The sequence below is a fragment of the Zingiber officinale genome, chromosome 1A (assembly GCF_018446385.1).
Source record: "Zingiber officinale cultivar Zhangliang chromosome 1A, Zo_v1.1, whole genome shotgun sequence".
Taxonomy (NCBI): Eukaryota; Viridiplantae; Streptophyta; class Magnoliopsida; order Zingiberales; family Zingiberaceae; genus Zingiber; species Zingiber officinale.
The window spans coordinates 21992285-22011026 of record NC_055987.1 but is presented as its reverse complement, the minus strand read 5'-3'; the positions used below and the strand labels follow the sequence as shown (position 1 = coordinate 22011026).

The 18742-nt window shown below is 36.4% G+C and overlaps 2 protein-coding genes across 3 annotated transcripts; both read left to right on the top strand.

Annotated features, from left to right (window-relative positions):
• The first annotated feature begins 58 nt into the window (after positions 1 to 58).
• LOC122020629 (serine hydroxymethyltransferase 3, chloroplastic-like) lies at positions 59 to 5073 on the top strand. Of its 2 annotated transcripts, none has more exons than XM_042578643.1 (12): positions 59 to 217; positions 880 to 1108; positions 1223 to 1418; positions 1512 to 1686; positions 1773 to 1890; positions 1983 to 2095; positions 2249 to 2371; positions 2466 to 2570; positions 2701 to 2787; positions 2933 to 3040; positions 4369 to 4441; positions 4537 to 5073. In XM_042578643.1, exons 2-12 carry the CDS (start codon positions 895 to 897, stop codon positions 4809 to 4811), a joined length of 1587 nt encoding a protein of 528 aa, XP_042434577.1. In that variant the 5' UTR covers positions 59 to 217; positions 880 to 894; the 3' UTR covers positions 4812 to 5073. The 2 variants fall into 2 exon arrangements, with proteins under 2 accessions (XP_042434577.1, XP_042434570.1); XM_042578636.1 differs by having other exon boundaries at positions 60 to 219; positions 883 to 1108.
• An 11532-nt stretch (positions 5074 to 16605) lies between these two features.
• On the top strand, positions 16606 to 18173 carry LOC122020619 (zinc finger CCCH domain-containing protein 2-like). The gene has a single exon (XM_042578625.1). It carries the CDS (start codon positions 16684 to 16686, stop codon positions 17824 to 17826), a length of 1143 nt encoding a protein of 380 aa, XP_042434559.1. The 5' UTR covers positions 16606 to 16683; the 3' UTR covers positions 17827 to 18173.
• Positions 18174 to 18742: the final 569 nt, after the last annotated feature.

The following is an 18742-nucleotide window of genomic DNA, read 5'->3' as shown; positions in this document are numbered from 1 at the left end:
TCAGGCGGTCACGGTTTAGCCGTCCGTTAGAGCTCGCCCGCATTCCGTTGCACCTCTTCGTTTGTCTATTTCCCACTCAAAAAGGCGGGATCTTTATCTTCTTCGCTATCCGCCGTTAGGGTTTTTTTGTAGAACAGCAAGAGCGATCGAAGGCCAATTTTTTCTACTTGTAAAAGGTGTAAGAAGAGGCGAAAGGCATACAGAAGCGAGTTTTTTTAGGCGAGTCTCTCTCTCCCTGTCTCTACGGCGTGATTCTCTCTCTGATCATGACCGGTTTTTTCGAGTTCTTCTACAATCTTTAGCTTTCAGTTGGCTCCAGTGCAGGATCTGCCATGGCGGACTAAGGATCTTTTCCGGAAGCTTAATAAATATCAACTTTTTCTATGCGTGTTGACAAAATGTTTTTTGAGCGAGCTTGTTTTTTTTTGCGTTTGTTCCTTTAGTATCCCGTGAATGTTTTTCTTAGTTCGTTGGGGAATGAATCGAATTAGATTCCCGAAAAGAAGTTTCGAAATAATGGTTGTACTTCAAATTTTACTTTATACAAGTTTTTAATTAGCCGCATGATACTTGAATAATGCATTTTAATTATTATTCATGTGAAACGGGTAAAGAAAAAAAATCAGTGGAAATATGGAACTGTACCAGTGGTGCTATTAGTTTCTGCTAATAAACATATGTTTTTTCTTATATCATTTTTTGGTAGCCTTTTTGCATGATAAGTAAACTAAGTAAACGATTTATTCTTCTTCCTAATGCAAAGCAAGTAGTAAAGAAAGACAGTTAGAGAAAATATAGAACTTTGATTTTAGCTGGTGCTGTGGGTTTATGTTGACGAACATCAGTCTATTGTTTTTTCAAGAGAATTATCAAATTGTGCAGTTAATACCAAAGATGTCCGCTTATGGAGTAGCTGTATCTGGTACATTTCACCAGACCCTTAAGACGAAGTGTTATGGATCAGATCCCAAGATTCATAGGGCAGATATGCTGCCAAATCATATTACACTCAACAATAGGAGACCTTACAATGCTCTTAGTGCCCGAGGAAGCTTAGTGGCTGGAAGACCATCTCCATCTGTGTCAGTAACTGATTCCAATTCTGGAGGTTTGTCTGCATTCATATTGTTCAAGGAAGAAAATATACCATTTGAATTAGCTTTTCAAGCACAAGTTACGAGCTTAGCTAACTTTTCCATAAATTTGCATGTCTTATTCTCAGGAAAAACAAATAATTTGAAGGATTACCCACTGAAGGAAGCAGATCCTGAACTGCATGCTCTTATTCAGAAGGAGAAGCAGCGTCAATTTAACTGTTTAGAGCTTATAGCTTCTGAAAATTTTACTTCTCGGGCAGTGATGGAAGCATCTGGTTCTTGTCTAACAAATAAGTACTCAGAAGGATTGCCTGGTAAAAGGTAATATCTATCAGTAAAATAATTTATCTAGAATATCACGTTATGTTTTTGAGCTAGCTATAAAATTTATTGCTCAATTCATATCTGATTCAGATACTATGGAGGAAATGAGTATATTGATCAGGTTGAGATGCTCTGTCAACAGAGAGCATTGCAAGCATTCCACCTAGATGAAAATAAGTGGGGCGTAAATGTGCAACCACTCTCTGGATCTCCTGCTAATTTTGAAGTTTACACTGCTCTTCTTAGTCCTCATGACCGAATAATGGTAGCTATTTGTCATTGAGTAGTTTTAACATTATATTGATTAATCTATTTGCAGTGACTTTTTTATGTCTAATGTTCATGAAATAGGGGCTTGACCTACCTCATGGAGGCCATCTGTCTCATGGTTTCATGACACCTAAAAAAAGAGTTTCAGGCACTTCTATATTTTTTGAATCTATGCCTTACCGCCTTGATGAGTCAACAGGTTTTGTGTATAGATTTCCTTATCTCTCTTGTGAAGTTGAAACTTAAGAAATATGTACACTAAAACTTTTTGCTTCATGGTTTCTCTAACAGGCTACATAGATTATGATATGCTTGAAAAAACAGCTGCTCTCTTCCGACCTAAGATCATTATTGCTGGAGCAAGTGCATATTCTAGAGATTTTGATTATCCTCGTATGAGGAAGGTGATGATATCATCCTTTTATTTACAATGCTTCCAGCGGATAACATTGAAAAAAAATTCTAAAATACATGATTGCTATTCGATCTGGATTATACATTCTTGAAAAAAAATTCTAAAATACATGATTGCTATTTGATCTGGATTATACATTCAGACAGCAGATGCTGTTGGTGCATTTCTAATGATGGACATGGCCCATATAAGTGGGCTTGTTGCTGCTCAAGTAGTTGCTGATCCCTTCGAGTATTGTGATATTGTTACAACGACCACACACAAGGTGTTCATCAAATATTTGAACAACAGAGTTTTGTTGACTTTTTTCAGATTTATTTTTTAAAAGTCTTAATTTCTCTGCATCTTTATCATTTCAGTCTTTACGAGGGCCTCGTGGCGGCATGATCTTTTACAAGAAGGAGCCTGTTTTGAATGTTGATTTAGAATCCTCTATCAATAATGCTGTCTTCCCAGGCTTGCAGGTATGTAGCATTTAGTACATAAATCTATCCTTGCTGGTTGTGATGCAGAATATTCTCCAACTGAACTTTTAGCATGCTCAAGGTATGATTTATAGCAGCTACTAGATTCTAACCAGTAAAGTTTTTTCAGGGTGGCCCTCATAATCATACAATTGCTGCTCTTGCTGCATGTTTAAAACATGCCCAATCACCTGAATTCAAGGCTTATCAAGTTCAGGTACCTAATATTTACTTGGTATAATCTAGTCAGTTCTTGATCTTGCAATTGTTGCCCTTTCTGCTTTCTTAAAACTTGTTTAAATTACTTAAACCTAAAGTATTCCATATTATTATTATGTCATCTAATTTGATGTTTTTTATAGGTTGTAGCTAATTGCAAAGCTCTTGCATCAAGGCTGACTGAATTGGGTTACAAGCTTGTTTCTGGGGGAACTGATAATCACCTTGTTCTGTTGGATTTGAGACCACAGGTCTATTCATGATTGCTCTGCGTTTTTCATCATGTTGTTTTCTTATCAAATTTGTTTGCCATAAACAATAAGTCATCCAAATTGGCTATTTTGGTGCAGATATCTTCTAAAGTAATGGACCATTTGGTTCTGGATTCACCTACATGTAGAAACACAAACTTTTATTTGGTGCAACTTATAATAGGATTTTGTTTCTCCGTCTTATTCACTACCTTGCTGAAATTTTAGCACCTGTGTCCCACCTAATGCCTTCTAACACTCATCAGCATGACTTTGTCCTTGCCCAATTGCCATGGATCTTCATTGCTGTCATTTACTGTTTTCTGGCACTCTGCTCTTTCATGCCATGAATTTGTTTGAGATAGTCTATCTTGAACTACCACGTGGTTCATTGCCTACGGCCAATGCTTGGGTAGTAATAGATTTTTCTGACATACTAATGATTCATTCCCATAGTGGGATTTTTAACTGTTTTACACTCTTATCTGACCATTTAAATTGTCTGAGCAAGCTTATATTTCTTGAGTCTGCCATTATACTCTCTTCACACATTTCTCTATCTTATTGAAATGCTTTTTAGTTGTATATTTCTGCCTTGTTCTTAGTTATCATTGGGTCAGTAGTAAGAAGAAAAAGGGAAACAAAGTTCACAAAAAGGTGTGGCAATGTGCAAAAATGACATACTATGCAAAGTGATAAAAATGCTATTCACATTGGATAACAATGGACGAAATATTATTCATTGTTAATCCTAGAGTGTTATATGGCTGTGACTCTGGCTGGTCGCCACATAGTATGACCAGTTCAGTAATCCTCCAGCTAGACAGTTTTTTTTCCCTCGTACCTAAGAAGGTGAGTGATTAGGGAAATGACATAACATTATTTTGCTATTATCCTTTCTCTTTTCTTGCCCAGATGAAATATGCTGATGTGTCAGACATTAAATTGTTGCTTCAATGATAATTTTGATGATTTCTTAAGAAATTCATGAGTTGATGATCCTATAGCTAAATGGCCAAGTCGACCTTTCTTATTGTAGCTCTGAATCAGTTTGAGTCCATGGTGTTTTCTTTATCTTTTTTAGAAGTTGATGGTTTGATAAAATCTAAGATTTAAGTCCTTTTTCTCATTGCTACCTTGCATCGCCTGCTGTTGATGGGATCTACTCCATGTAACTTTACTTTCAGTTTGGATGTCCAAAATATTTAGTCAACTTATCCTACTTGTCTTTTTCAAGTATTGCGATCTGAAAGTTAGAAGCTCTGTTATCACAAACTTGGTGCAAGTTGCCACAAATTTCTAATTCTTCACAACATACCCTATGGCAGGGCATTGATGGTGCCCGGGTCGAGAAGATCTTGGACATCAGTTCCATCACTCTCAATAAGAACTCTGTTCCAGGTTAGAACATTATACTAAAAATCTTGTGGAGTGGCCACCTTTGTTTCAACTTTCTACTATTAATCTCTCCATGAATCTCGATGTGGATTCTGAAGGTGACAAAAGTGCACAAGTCCCTGGCGGTATCAGGATTGGAACACCGGCAATGACCACCAGAGGACTAAAGGAGAAGGATTTTGAAACTGTTGCCGACTACATTCACGAGGGTGTTCAGATTGCTCTGAGAGCCAAATCCTGCACAAAAGGAACGAAGCTCAAAGATTTCCTGGAGAGTGTCGAATCTCCAGAATTCTCTTTAAAAGAGCCAGTTGCAGAACTCAGGAGAAAGGTAGAAGCTCTTACGAACCAGTTCCCAATGCCCGGATTGTGAGAATCATATGCAGCAACAATCATAATCCATCAATAATTTTCACACCTGTTGGGTAAAGTTTCCATCAGTGTTTGATAGAATTGTCATAAATAAAGTTGTCGGAAAGTTTTCTATAAGAGTTTCATGAAAATTAAGTGGTTCGGTCTTATCGAGCGGGTTCGTTGGAGCCAAGTATGGTTTCACCGTTCCCCCAGATTGTTTGCCTTCAAAGTTCTTTTGTCATGAACGATAAAGATCAATGTATGAAAATGTTGTTACGGTATTCGGTTGATCAGAAGGCACAGATTTTATAATAGATTAGGGATTAATTTACAAATGTTAAGTATAAGAGCCGAGAGCTACGGATGCTAGCGCATATCAAAGTCCACGTGGTTCGCCGATGGAACAAGTAAAGTCTGTCAGAGCCGTACCGCTGGAACGGAATAAGTTAATGTGGTGCATGCACATCCAACAGCTTCATAATATGATGCTTCACGTGGCCACGCCTTTGCGTGGCTTCCCCTCCATTCCCTCCCTTGCTCTTATCTTGTCGATTCCATTCTTCTTTATAATCCATCATCTCATCGTCCACTTTATATGCAAAGGTATATGATAATGATCTACTCGAACGATGCAGTGACTAATATAAGATATTATTGCAGTTAAGGTGTTATTATCATCATAAAATTTGAAATTTAAATTTTAATACAGCCAAAATAAATATATTTTAATATATTAACTATTATTTTAAAGATTAATAATCATTCGTTGTTTATTTTCTATGTATTGATCCTAAGATAATTTGACGAGGATACTAAGAACGACGGTAATCATTTTTTTACCATCATATATCAATAATTTATCAAAAGATAATATTTAGATTTTTAAATTTATCAAAAAAAGTATGTTATTTTTTTATAGTGCTCTTTGCATTCTATTTTCTTGATAAATTTAATTATTTTTTTTTCTCTATCATTTCTCTCTCTTCTCTTTTATCTTATACAAGCAACATCTTTTCTTTTTTCCTTTTCTATTTTCTCTTTACTCTATGATAATTAAAGTTAAAAAGTTTCCTGAGAAGCTGATTCTTATAAAAATATTTTAACATCCCTAAAAAATCAAAATAAGTAATGGATAATACCGTTTGACTCCTTGTTACCTCAGAAATCTATAAGACCTGAAACGGGTCCAATCGGATATGTCTAGATCCATTAATAGATTTTGACTGAAACCTACTAACGGACCTACACAGGTCCGATTGGACTTGTTCCAGATCTTATGAATTTCTGAAGTTACAAGGAGTCAAACGATGCTATCCATTATTTATTTTGATTTTTTAGTGGTGTTAAAATATTTTTATAAGAATTAGCTAAAAAATCTCATATTATGCCCATGTTGGGCTTGATATGTAATTATATCAGACCCAATTAGGCTCACGTTGGGCCCGATATAGAATAATATTAGGCCCAATGTGGACCTAATATGATTCTATATGAGGCCCACATTGGGATTTTTGGCCGATTATTCTATTAATATTTAGCACATTCCGAGAAGTCGAAACAAGCAATGGATAACATCTTTTGACTCCTTGCAACCTTAGAAATCTACAAGATCTAAAATGAGTCTAATCATACTTATCTAGGTCTGTCAGTGGGTTTTGGTCTGATTAGACCAATTTTATATCAAAACCCACTGATACAGTTAGAAAGGCCTGATTGGACTCATTCCTATTTTTGGCATTCCTAGTGAAGGTTCAAAAGTTTTGGAAAAAAATAAATTCTCTTTTTTTCTTTTTTTTTTTAAATTTTTTTTCTCAAACCTATTATGGGAGTTCAGGCCCATGTTGGGCCTGATATATCCTTATTGTTGGTGCGAGAAGCATCCGATGATCGAACTTGTGTTTTGATTATGTCAAAGGGTCCAAATTTAAGTTGTCTTGTTATCTAATAAGGTTTGTTGAGTTTGCAGGAAAGTACTAAGTGTAGTTAGGTAAAAATCCTAGATGCGGTTAGGCATGTAGAAAACCCTAGGGGGTGGTAACCCTTGGTGAGGAGAAGCCCTAGCTGAGGTTAGATAGGTGGAAACTCCTAAGGGGCGGTAACTCTAGGTTCTAGGGGTGGTAATCCTAGGCGGCAAGTCTTGGCGGGTTGAAGGCTTCGGGCAAAAACCCTAGAGTCGGGGACTCTAGGTTGAAATCTTGGTATCGCGAACCGGGTGGAAGACTGGGCGGGTCATGGAGCGAACGTCCAGCAGAAAGTCCTGGAGATTCGGATGTTGAGCAAAAGTCCAGTTGGTCTAGAGGATCAATATGGCAAATAGGTAAACTCTCCTGAGTGAAGTAGGTGAGGACGCGTTCCCCGGTGAGAGAACAGTAGGCGTCGGTTCGACCTAGGGTTTCCGGAGGAAATCTGAAGTCAGAACTGGACAGTTCGAATGCTGTCAACATATTTGTTTGATATTATCTATTATTTGTGTAACTCTACTTTGCAGGAAACTAACAATTCTGCAGGGTCTGACTTAGCCTTGATCAGTCGACCGAACGACTAGATCGGTCAACCGAACCCCAATACAACAGAATCAAATTTCTAGATTACAGACCGGGTTTGATCGAGGGATCGATCGACCAAACCTGGGGATCGGTCGATCAAACCTAGGGATCGATCGACCAAACTGAGGATAAGAGTTGACCTGATCGAAGTCGGGGTGATCGGATCGGATGAGGAGGAGATCATTTGATCGGTCGACCGAACATGAGTTTGGTCGACTGATCCACTTCGGGTCAAACCTGATCCCGAGTTTTGAGGATTTGGATCAGATCTGAAGAGGCTATAAAAGGAGCCTCGGGCAGCACTTCGAAGATAACGGAAAACAGAACAACTTGTGCTCCTGTGCGCTGCTTCGAACGCTTCAACAACACTATGCTGTTCCAACAATCGACGACTACTTCCATCATCTTTGTATTGTTGGTATAATCTTTTAAGTTCAATACTTGTATTTACTTGTTTGTAAAAATTCTCGATCTTATAGTGATTGCCCATCGAAAGCATTTTCACGTGCGGACCTTGGAGTAGGAGTCAACACACGCTCTGAACCAAGTAAAAGAAACTGTGTTAGCGTTTGTCTCTTTTCATTATTCCGTTGCGTATTATGTGTGTTTTACGAAACGAATGAATTAGCCACGAGCGCTATACACTCCCCGCCTCTAGCGCTTCCGATCCTACAATTGGTATCAGAGCGGGGTCGTTTCGAATCGGTGAAACTACCATTCAAGCATTTCTTTTTCGTGGTAATTTTTATTTTTCAGAGTTGATCGGAATCAGTAAAATTGCTATCTTCTAATTTGTTTTATCGCAATCGAAATTTTCTCTCGAAGCTGGTGCAACACCACTCGAGTTCGCGTATTTTTTTTCTTAATCTCGCACTACTAATCCAAGACTAAGTCTTGGAACGAATTTTTTTTCGTTGTTTTTGTGTGTGCTAGATCCTTAATGGCCCATCAAGAAGGCTACAGCATAGCCCCGTCCGCCTCTTTTCTCTGTCAAAGACTTCGACTACTGGAAGGGCCGAATGAAGTACCATCTGAAGACTCAGGTAGAAATGTGAAAAATAATCCAGACTGGATTCACATTTCCCACCGAAGATGGAGTCCTCATCCCCTGCGACAAATGGGGTGCACCAACCCACAAGAAGATTGAAGTCAATGCAAAAGCAACCTGTACTCTATAATGCGGTCTGAGAAAAGAAGAGTTGAACCGAGCCGACCCGTTCTCAAGTGAGAAAGAGTTATGGGAAAAGTTGATCGAGCTACATGAGGGAACTTTCGACACGAAGGTAAGCAAGCGTGATTTGATTTTAAATAAATTGTATAATATAAAAATGCAGGAAGGAGAGTTAGCGAGCCAACTTCATGCTTATATACAAGATCTACTGAACGAAATTCATTCAATCAGACAGAAGGTGGAGAATCGAGACGTAATAAGGTACATACTAAATGCTTTTCCGAGGAATACATTGTGGGCGTCAATGGTTGACGCCTATAAAGTATCCAAGGATTTGTCATTAATTAAATTAGATGAACTATTTTTTGAATTTGAGTTACATGAGCAGACTAATGCATTGTCGAGTGAGAAAGGTATTGCTTTGATTGCAGGTACGAGCAGAACCTGAGAACCAAAAGTAAAGCATCGAACCGAACTTGAGTCCGAAGTTAAATCGGACTCAGAAGACGACGAATTATCGTCGAGCTCGTAAAATTGGTATGGAAAATGTGCAAAAATAAGAAGGTGACTCAATCAAAGATGAAGGTTAAGTCTGAAGTTACATACTAAGGCTGCAACCAAAAGGGACACTACAAGCCGGAGTGTCCGAACCAGAAGCAAAGAAGAAGGAAGGCCTTGAAAGCGACGTGGTATGAATCCTCTGAAGATTTTGACGAAGAACACGAGCAAGCCAGCTTCCTTGCTCTACCAGTATAAGCATATGTTGTCGAAAGAGAGTCCGAATCAGAAATTGAAGCCGAATTAGAAACCGAGTCCAAAAGAAGCCACGGATCCGTATCCATTTCCGAAGGGCCAAACAACGCTGTAAGTTCCCTAATTTCTGGTACTAAAATTGATGAATTACAAAATTTAGTTTCGTATTTATTAAGAAAGTTGGCCAAATCCAACGTCCGGGTTAAGTCGCTCCAAAAGGAGGTAACAACGCTTAAGGAAGTGTCTAACTTGAGTTCTTTAACTGAGCAAGTTAAGGAAGAAAATTCCAATTTAAAAACTCAAGTCAAAGAACTCAAAGACTCATTTGAATGATTCACTTTGGGTTCTAAGAATCTTGATCTAATAATTCTTGGAAAACAAAGGGTCGTATACAATCAAACTGGACTTGGATTTAAGGTTAAACCAAGACTTAGATCCTACTTATCATTAGTAAATCGATCAAATAGGAACTTAGTCCAAGCATGGGTCCCCAAGTCAAACTTGATTAATTAAATTGGATTTGGTCAATATTGGATCCTTAAGAATCAGATTCATTACCTTGATAGACCATATCGAGACTATGACCCATGGGGAGTCAATAGGAAGATCATCTTTATCGATAAATAAATTTGTTTGATGCTTGTTTTTACTGCCTTTATTAAACATGTTTAAACTAGGCTAGATAAGGACCTAGGCGTGATTTACACTTAACTAGTTAGACCTAGGGGTTTCAAAAGGGAAATTAAATATCCAATTTCTTTGAAAGACTTTATCTAGAAGTGATGGATGATCTCATACCCAAGAAGGTCTAGTGTCTCGTCATAGCCTAGAAGTCAATCTTTGAAATGAATATTTAATGGACTGATTATAAAACCTGAGTCTAACTCAAATGTAAATCAATCCTTAGATGATAATCTAAATCAAAGATAAAATTAACTATCTCACAAAACTATAATCTAGAAAAGGGCGAGATGAACCTAGATTTAAAGTAATTAACCAAATCTAAATCTAATTAATTATAAAAGTTTAATAAATTTCAAAATATTATTTACAATATCATAATTTCAAAATCTAATCAATTATAAAAGTTTAATTAATTTCAAAATATTATTTACAAAATCATAATTTCAAAATCTAATTAAAGTTTAATAAATTTAAAAAAAAATCTTAATTATTTGATTATTAATCATGTTAATTACTTTCAAATCATAATTAAATTATAATTACTTCCAAATCATAATTAATTTTAAAAAGATAATTAATTTTTTAAATCATAATTAATATGCAAGTTTATAATTTCAAACTTAATTAATTTTTAATATATTTTCAAAATCTTTAAAATCTTAGTTATTGTTAAATGTTTAAATCAAACTTATATTTTAAAATCAATTTCAATATTTTTAAATATTGATAAACTTAACTCCGTCTCACACACTCTCATAAGCTAAACATGCTTGATAACTTAGAATGAGTGAGATAGAAAATCAGGAAAGTAAATAATAACTTTTATATTTCTTTTTCATGCTTGGACTCTAGGTGTAATACTCCGGTTCTAGATTTTGGTTAAGTATGACTTTAAAAGGTCAGATGGTACTATCCATATCACCAAGGTGCACCTTCCTTTTCGGAAGCCCAAACTTGAAAACTCCAAAGTTAAGCGTGTTTGACTTGGAGAAATTTGAGGATGGGTGACCTCCTAGGAAGTTTTTCAGGGTGCGTGTGAGTGAGGACAAAGCACGCTGAAAGGACCTCCGGTGGTCTGTGGAGCTAGTCGTCAACCTGAAGGGCAATTTTGGTGACGTTCCCGGTTCGGTCCGAGTGGGGCTCGCCCGGGCCGAGGCGTTACACTAGGACTATAAATTTTTTTTCATTAATTAAGGGAGAGTGCAAAGAAGTTTAAGATATTATTTTTTATTTTGTTAAAGCATTGTTTTTCAAAGTTAAACTTTTCAAAAAGAGGAAGTTCAATTTTTTACTATTTTTTAAAAGTAAAATAAATTATTTTTTGAAAATACAGGAACTATGTATTTGATAAAGTATGTTTAAGTATTTTTATAAGAAATTATTTTTAAAATCTAAGTGTTTAAGTAAAATTATTTTTAAAAGCCAAGTATTTAAGAAAAATTATTTTTAAGCTAAGTGTTGAAGCAAATTTTTTTTTTAAAGCCAAGTGTTTAAGAAAAATTATTTTTAAAAGATAAGTGTTTAAGCAAAATTATTTTTAAGCCATGTACTTAACTAAATTTTTATCAATTTTTTTGTTGGCTAAGTACTTAACTTAATTTTTATCAAATTTTTTAAGCTAAGCTTTAATCAAAATCCTTTTTATGTTGAATACTTTTAACTAAGCCTTTTTCAAAACCGTTATAAAGCTAAGTTCTTATCAACTTCTCTCAAAAGCTAAGTGCTTAACAAAATAATTATTTTCAAATTTAAAAATTAGCTAAGTTTTTTTTTTGAAAAAAACTAAGTATTTTCAAAATATTTCTAAATTAGCTAAATATGTTACAAAGCACTTATTTTCAACAGCTAAGTTTAGTTAAGTTTTTTTTTTCAAACGCATAAAAATTAGCTAAGTTTTTTAAGTGTTACCCTTCAAGGGGAGCTTAAAATTAAATAGATTAAATATTTTTTTGTCTATCTATACGTGTATAACAACCTTCTATCTGTTTATTATTTTTGATTTATGTCAAAGGAGGAAAGAAAAGTCAAAGTTAAGAATTTAAACATAATTATTATGAAAGGGAGATCATAAGGAAAATTTTATTATTTTAGTTATGCTCATGCTTAAATACCTTAACTATCTTGTTATGTTTTACTTAACTTTGAACCATATTACCATAATCAAAAAGGGGAGATTGTTGGCGCGGGAAACATCCGACGATCGAATCTGTGTTTTGATTATGTCAAAGAGTCCAAAGTTAAGTTGTCTTGTTATCTAACAAGCTTTGTTGAATTTACAGGAAAGTCCTAAGTGTACTTAGGTAAAAATCCTAGACTCGATTAGGCAGGTGGAAAACCCTTGGGGGTAGTAACCCTAGGTCTTAGGGGGTGCTAACCCTATGTGAGGAGAAGTCCTAGCTGAGGTTAGACAGGTGGAAAACCCTAGGGGCCGGTAACCCTAGGCGGAAAGTCTTGACAGGTCGAAAGTTTCGGGCAAAAACCCTAGAGTCGGGGACTCTAGGTTGAAATCCTGGTGTCGCGAACCGGGTGGAAGACTGGGCGGGTCATGGAATGAACGTCTAGCAGAAAGTCTTGGAAATTCGAATGCTGAGCAAAAGTCTAGTTGGTCTAGAGGATCAATCTGGCAAATAGGTAAACTCTCCTGAGTGAAGTAGGTGAGGACGCGTTCCCTGGTGAGGAAACAGTAGACGTCAGTTCGACTTAGGGTTTTTCTGAGGAAATCCGAAGTCAGAACCGGATAGTTCGAAGGCTGTCAACTTATTTGTTTGATATTATCTACTATTTGTGTAACTCTGTTTTGCAGGAAACTAATAATTCTGCAGGGTCAGACTTAGCCTTGATCAGTCGATCGAACAACTAGATCGGTCGATCAAACCCCAGTACAATAGGATCAGATTTCCAGATTACAGATCGGGTTCAATCGAGGGATCAGTCGACCGATCCCCAGGTTCGGTCGACCGAACTGAGGATAAGAGTTGACCTGAACGAAGCCAGGGTGATCGGATCGAAGCCGAGGTGATCGGATCGGATGAGGAGGAGATCATCGGATCGGTTGACCGAACATGGGGATCGGTCGACCGATCTGCTTCGGGTCAAACTTGATCACGAGTTTCGAGGATCTGGATCATATCTGAAGAGACTATAAAAGGAACCTCGGGCAGCACTTTGAAGATAACGGAAAACAGAACAACTTGTGCTCCTGGGCGCTGCTCCGAATGTTTCAACAATGCTCTGCTATTCCAACAATCGACGACTATTTTCATCATCTTTGTATTGTTGGTATAATCTTTTAAGTTCAATACTTGTATTTACTTGTTTGTAAAAATGCTCGAGCTTATAGTGATTGTCCATCGAAAACACACGTGCGGGTCTTGAAGTAGGAGTCGACACATACTCCGAACCAAGTAAAAGAAATTGTGTTAGCGTTTGTCTCTTTTCATTATTCCGCTACGTATTTTGGGTGTTTTACGAAACGAACGAATTAACCACGAGCACTATTCACCTCCCCTCCTCCTCTAACGCTTTCGACCCTACACTTATATCAGGCTAAACTTCAATCTAATATCTCTTTATATCATATTCATATTGAGCCTGATATGGAAAACAATCAGCCCTAATAAAAAAAATAGACCTGATGAGTATTACATCAACTATTTATCTGGTAGAGAAGAGTTTAGTGCCCATTGCTGAGCAGTGTGCTAGGGCTTTGGGAAATGTTGTTGGTGAAGGAGAAGAGCTGAGGAATATTTTACTAGCACAAGGAGCTCTATTACACATTTAAAGGTCCACTACAAGGACAGCTGCATGGACATTATCGAATCTCCCTAAGATATGCATTCTTTAATTTTATTAAGTTGAAATGTTTCATTAACAGTTATAGATAATATAATATATATTTATATAAATATATTTGCCCTGAGCGAATTTTAGTAAATTTAGTGTCTTTTAATAAATTCAAAAATCTTAATATATCTTTTTGATAAATTATTGAAGATATCTCTTGATTCATTTTAAATGACAAAATGAGATTTCTTATAATATGACGACATCCAGACGAAGGATAGTCAAAATTATATGGTATTTTACTAAATCATCTCAAAAAGTCTCATTATTATCTATTTTTTATTTTTTTATAATTTTAAAAATACATATATATATAACATTTTTATTATATTCCTCTAGTTTTTCATGTTTAAAATTTTTTCAGCCTATTTAAAAATTTATTATTCTCAATTCATACAAACAGATATGATAGCATGAATATATCAATAAGATTTACAAGAATACATTCATTTTAATTTTAAATGATTCAAAATTATCTAAATCTATCAATTGATTTTATACGAGATTGACTAATAGAGTATTATTATCCTAATGTTTATAATGAATTTGAGATAAATTTTATTACGTTGATACAAATTTTAAAATTTATTGATTTTGATTTAAAGGACATGAATATATTAAGGAGGCTCCTAGAAATATATTGATTTTTATTTGACATGATTTAGGGTTTGTCTAAATACATTAGCCAAATAGACTGATGAATACAATTTTAACATTCAAAAATTTGTGATAAATTTTATCAATCTTACAAATTTAATATTTTAAATTTATGCTATTGAATTCAAATTTAAATTTAAGAAGATAGATATATTAAGGAGTGAAGTGAATCAAAATTTTCTAAGTTCATTAGTGATCACTGATTAATATATTATTTGAAAATTTGAAAATTTAATATGTGATGAATTAGATAAGTCCTAGAAATTTATTGATGGTATTAGTATCTACAGGGCGACCCTGACTTTTGGGGGCCTTGGCGAAAAGAGAAAAAGAGTCCGTAAAGAAAAAAATATTTACTAACATGCAATTTGAATAGAGTTTAATAGAAATTTTTTAAAAAATATATTTCATTTAAAATATGATAAACTCTATAAAAAAATATATTTCTCAATATTCATCAAAAAGTGCAACACCATACAAAACCTATTTTCAAAGCTTCTCCAAAAAGTACAATATCTACTAATATAAAAAAATATCAAATAATCATTGAAAAAAAATCTAAATCTTCTAGCATTTTGAGAAATAAAATCATTAATAAAGTTCAAAATTATGTTTTTCTAACACCTCATTTTAAGTGCATAAAATTGTCAAGTCATATAATTTTTCCTGAGATATTGAATACAAGTATGATTTTATCAATTTTAGTTTAGAAAAATTTCTTTCTGTTAATATTACAATTACTAGTATAGTTAGCACTCTTTTTTTTTTTCTTTTCGTCTCCTAGATCAATATTTCTTTGGAAACATGTTTGTATTAGAAATCTCAAGTGTAAAAACACTCAAAATTAGCAACAAACTAATAACAAAACAAATACAAGCAGTGAAAATAATAGTAAAAGATCAACAAAACATGATTTATATTTAAGCAATCAATATAATCTATTATATGATGATTAAAATTAGGATAATTTATTTAAACTCTTTCAAATCTATAAGAAAAATCATAAAATATTGAACTTCAATATAATATTAAAAATCAATATTGAATATTGATAATAAGAAAAAAATATAGATAAGTAGTTAACTTATGTTGTAAGTTTATATATTGATGAAATTAAAATTTTAATTGGATAATAAACTTTTCTGATTTAATTAAAAGAGATTTAAAGGAGAAAAGAAAAAATTAACTTCCAAAACTCAGACTTCACTCTTTAAAGTATTTTGACTTCTAACAAATTAATAAAAAAGAATTGCACATGAATAAAATCTTAGAAATGAAAAAGGTTATTTCTTTTTTTTTTTTATTTTTTTTTTATTAAATTTTAATGATAAATATTTTTTTTTGTCTTTATTAAAATAATCAATAAAATATATTTTTTAAATTTTTATTAAAACAATCTAATTATATATGTATGATAAATTTGAGACCCTCAAAAATGAGAACCTTAAGCATCATTTTTTATGACATGTTTCAAAACCGACCTTGAATATCAATGTTCTAAGTTTTATATTGAATTTATGATAAATTTTATCATGTAAATTTAAAAATTTACTAGTTTAATTTATATTTTTAAATTCAAACTAAAATATAAACATTTTTAAGAGAGTTACAGGTACATTGATTTTGATTTACGGACCTATAAAATTTTGATGACTTTAATTATTGTACTCTTATTTTTTTAATGTAGGTATATATTTATTAAATTTTTAAATAGATAAAGTAAGTATTTAAATATAAAAATATAAGAGGGGTACGATGATACTTATTTTAATTTTTCAGTTTTAATATTGAAACTTTCAATAAAATTCCGAAAATTCTAGATTACGGGGGCTGATGTGACAAACTGTCCCGAGTAAATCGAAGCGTTCGTACGCCACCACCGACTTATATCGACCCTACGATCCGTCAGCACCAATACTCGATGCCCGTGATGGATATATCGGACTACTCGAGCGAAGAGGGGCGACGCGTCACTTGACAGAAATAGCGCACGTCCACGATGCCTTTCTTCTATCTCCACGTGTCCGCCGCAGGCCACCGCGCACTAAAGTACCGTCCCCCGGTAGCTTCGAACCCCAGCCGGATGCGACTCGTCGTCGCTTTTCTTCTCCTACTGCCACGACGCCGTCGCCCACTCACTCCGATTCAGACCCCGAGATATTCTTATACCGCGGTTACATTCTGACCCAACCACGGTCGCCACCTTTGCCATTTATATAAGCTTCGCTCCGAGCGAGATGAAGACGGCAATTGACGGACAGACGGCGTTTATGATGATCGGAAGAGGGATTAGTCATCTCAATCCGATAGCCAGCGTTCCCCCGCGGACTCCTCTCGATGATTTGACGGTCGGGAACTTCGCATCCTCTCCTTTTCACGTCAGCGGCGTGATCACTGCAGGCGACTGCCCACCCTTCGACGAGGCCATGCTGGCTTCCTTGCAGTTCTACCCAACCCACGAGGAAGAAGTTGATTCCGGATCCGACGCGCCGCCGATGGTGGACGCGTACGCGTCGGACGAATTCAGGATCTACGACTTCAAGGTGAAGTTTTGCGGCCGCGGGCGGTCGCACGACTGGGCCGATTGCCCTTTTGCTCACCCGGGCGAGAAGGCACGCCGACGCGACCTGCGGAAGCACAGCTACTCCGGCACTGCCTGTCCGGACTTCCGCAAACCCGTTGGGTGCAAGCGCGGAGACGCCTGCGAACTCGCGCACGGAGTGTTCGAGTGTTGGCTCCACCCGGACCGCTACAGGACCCAGCCCTGCAAGGACGGCACCGACTGCCGCCGCCGCGTTTGCTTCTTCGCGCACACTCCCGATCAGCTCCGCGTGCTGCAGACGCCGTTTCTGAGGCAGAGCGCCGCGGTGCGGGAGTCGTACGACGGGTCGCCTCTGCGTAACCAGTCCTCTTTGCACTATAGCTTTTCCAAAGGCCTCGCCTCCTCCCCGACTTCGACACTCATCTCGCCGCCAAAGTCTCCACCGGCGGAATCTCCGCCGATTTCGCCTAGCGGCGGCAAGCTGCTGCGGGCGTCGTGGCCAGCTAGCTCGAGTATGAACGAGATAGTGGCATCGCTAAGGCAGTTGCAGCTGAACAGGGCGGAGTCTATGCCGAATACGAGGGGGTTGCAGATGGGGAACACCGGTTTCGTCTCCCCGCGGGGGGCGGCTGTTGGATTCGACACTACTTTCCGAAGCTTGCCGTCGACTCCGGTGGGCGTGACTGCCGGTTGGCCGGAGGAGCATCTGCCGACGGGGAGAGTGGAGTCGGGGCGTGAGCTACGGGCGAAGATGTTCGAGAGGCTGAGTAAAAATGGTATCTTTGACGAAGCAGAGGCCGCACCTGACGTCGAATGGGTGTCCGATCTGCTGAATTAGTTGGAAGACTCAGAGAAACAAGGTAAAGGCCAGAATTTTAAAGTATCGTAGTCATTTTTCATGAAAGGCTGAAACAGGAGACTCGGTAGCTGGAATCGTCGTCTGGTATCGGATCGAGCGATAGAAAGCCTCAATTTGCATCGCCGTTGCAATCCGTGCAAAGTTACTTTATTGTTCGTTTCAAGTCTCCGGTTTATTTACCTATTTTTGGTTGAATGCTAAATGTCTGCTACTGTTAATCTCGTGTTAATTAACTCCAAGTTGGGAATTGAGATTGTAAATATCATGTTAATTATTTCCGATATGTAGAATTACAGAAGTTTAGTTTCAACAGAATTTTGTGGTCAGAATGCGAATCAATCACAAGGTGGATAGAAAAAAACATCATTGGATTACGATTTCTGCACATTTTCCGCCTGATTTCTCAAGTTTTTTTTTCTTAATTTGTAGAATTAATTTGTGATGCTAATGCAATCATTTTTTCGTTGGTAATTGAAATTTTCAAGAACCAATCTCTTTGTTATCGTTTTGTTGAAATTTATTGTCAAATGCACGGTTAAATTCTCGGTTGTCCAGGGAACAAATATTTGTGCCGCGTACCATGAAGAGGCAAAAAGGAATTGCACCGATTTGCCATTATGTAGCGGCAAATTCAATTTGCGGAGCAGTATGAGAAATACAAATATCTAGTCATTTGTATTTCACTCGAAGCTCCAATAGTGAAAAAAAAATTCTGAATGAAAAAGCGCTCATGGATTTAATGGCTTCAAAAGATAAAGTTAGATGCCGTTGCAGAAATCCAAACTCTTTCTCATAATATAATTTTTCAGTATATTAAGATCTTCAAAGATCAACTCTGTCTGCCGAATCTACGAATAGATTCTCATGAAAACACCGTCTAAACCGACCAGAGTAT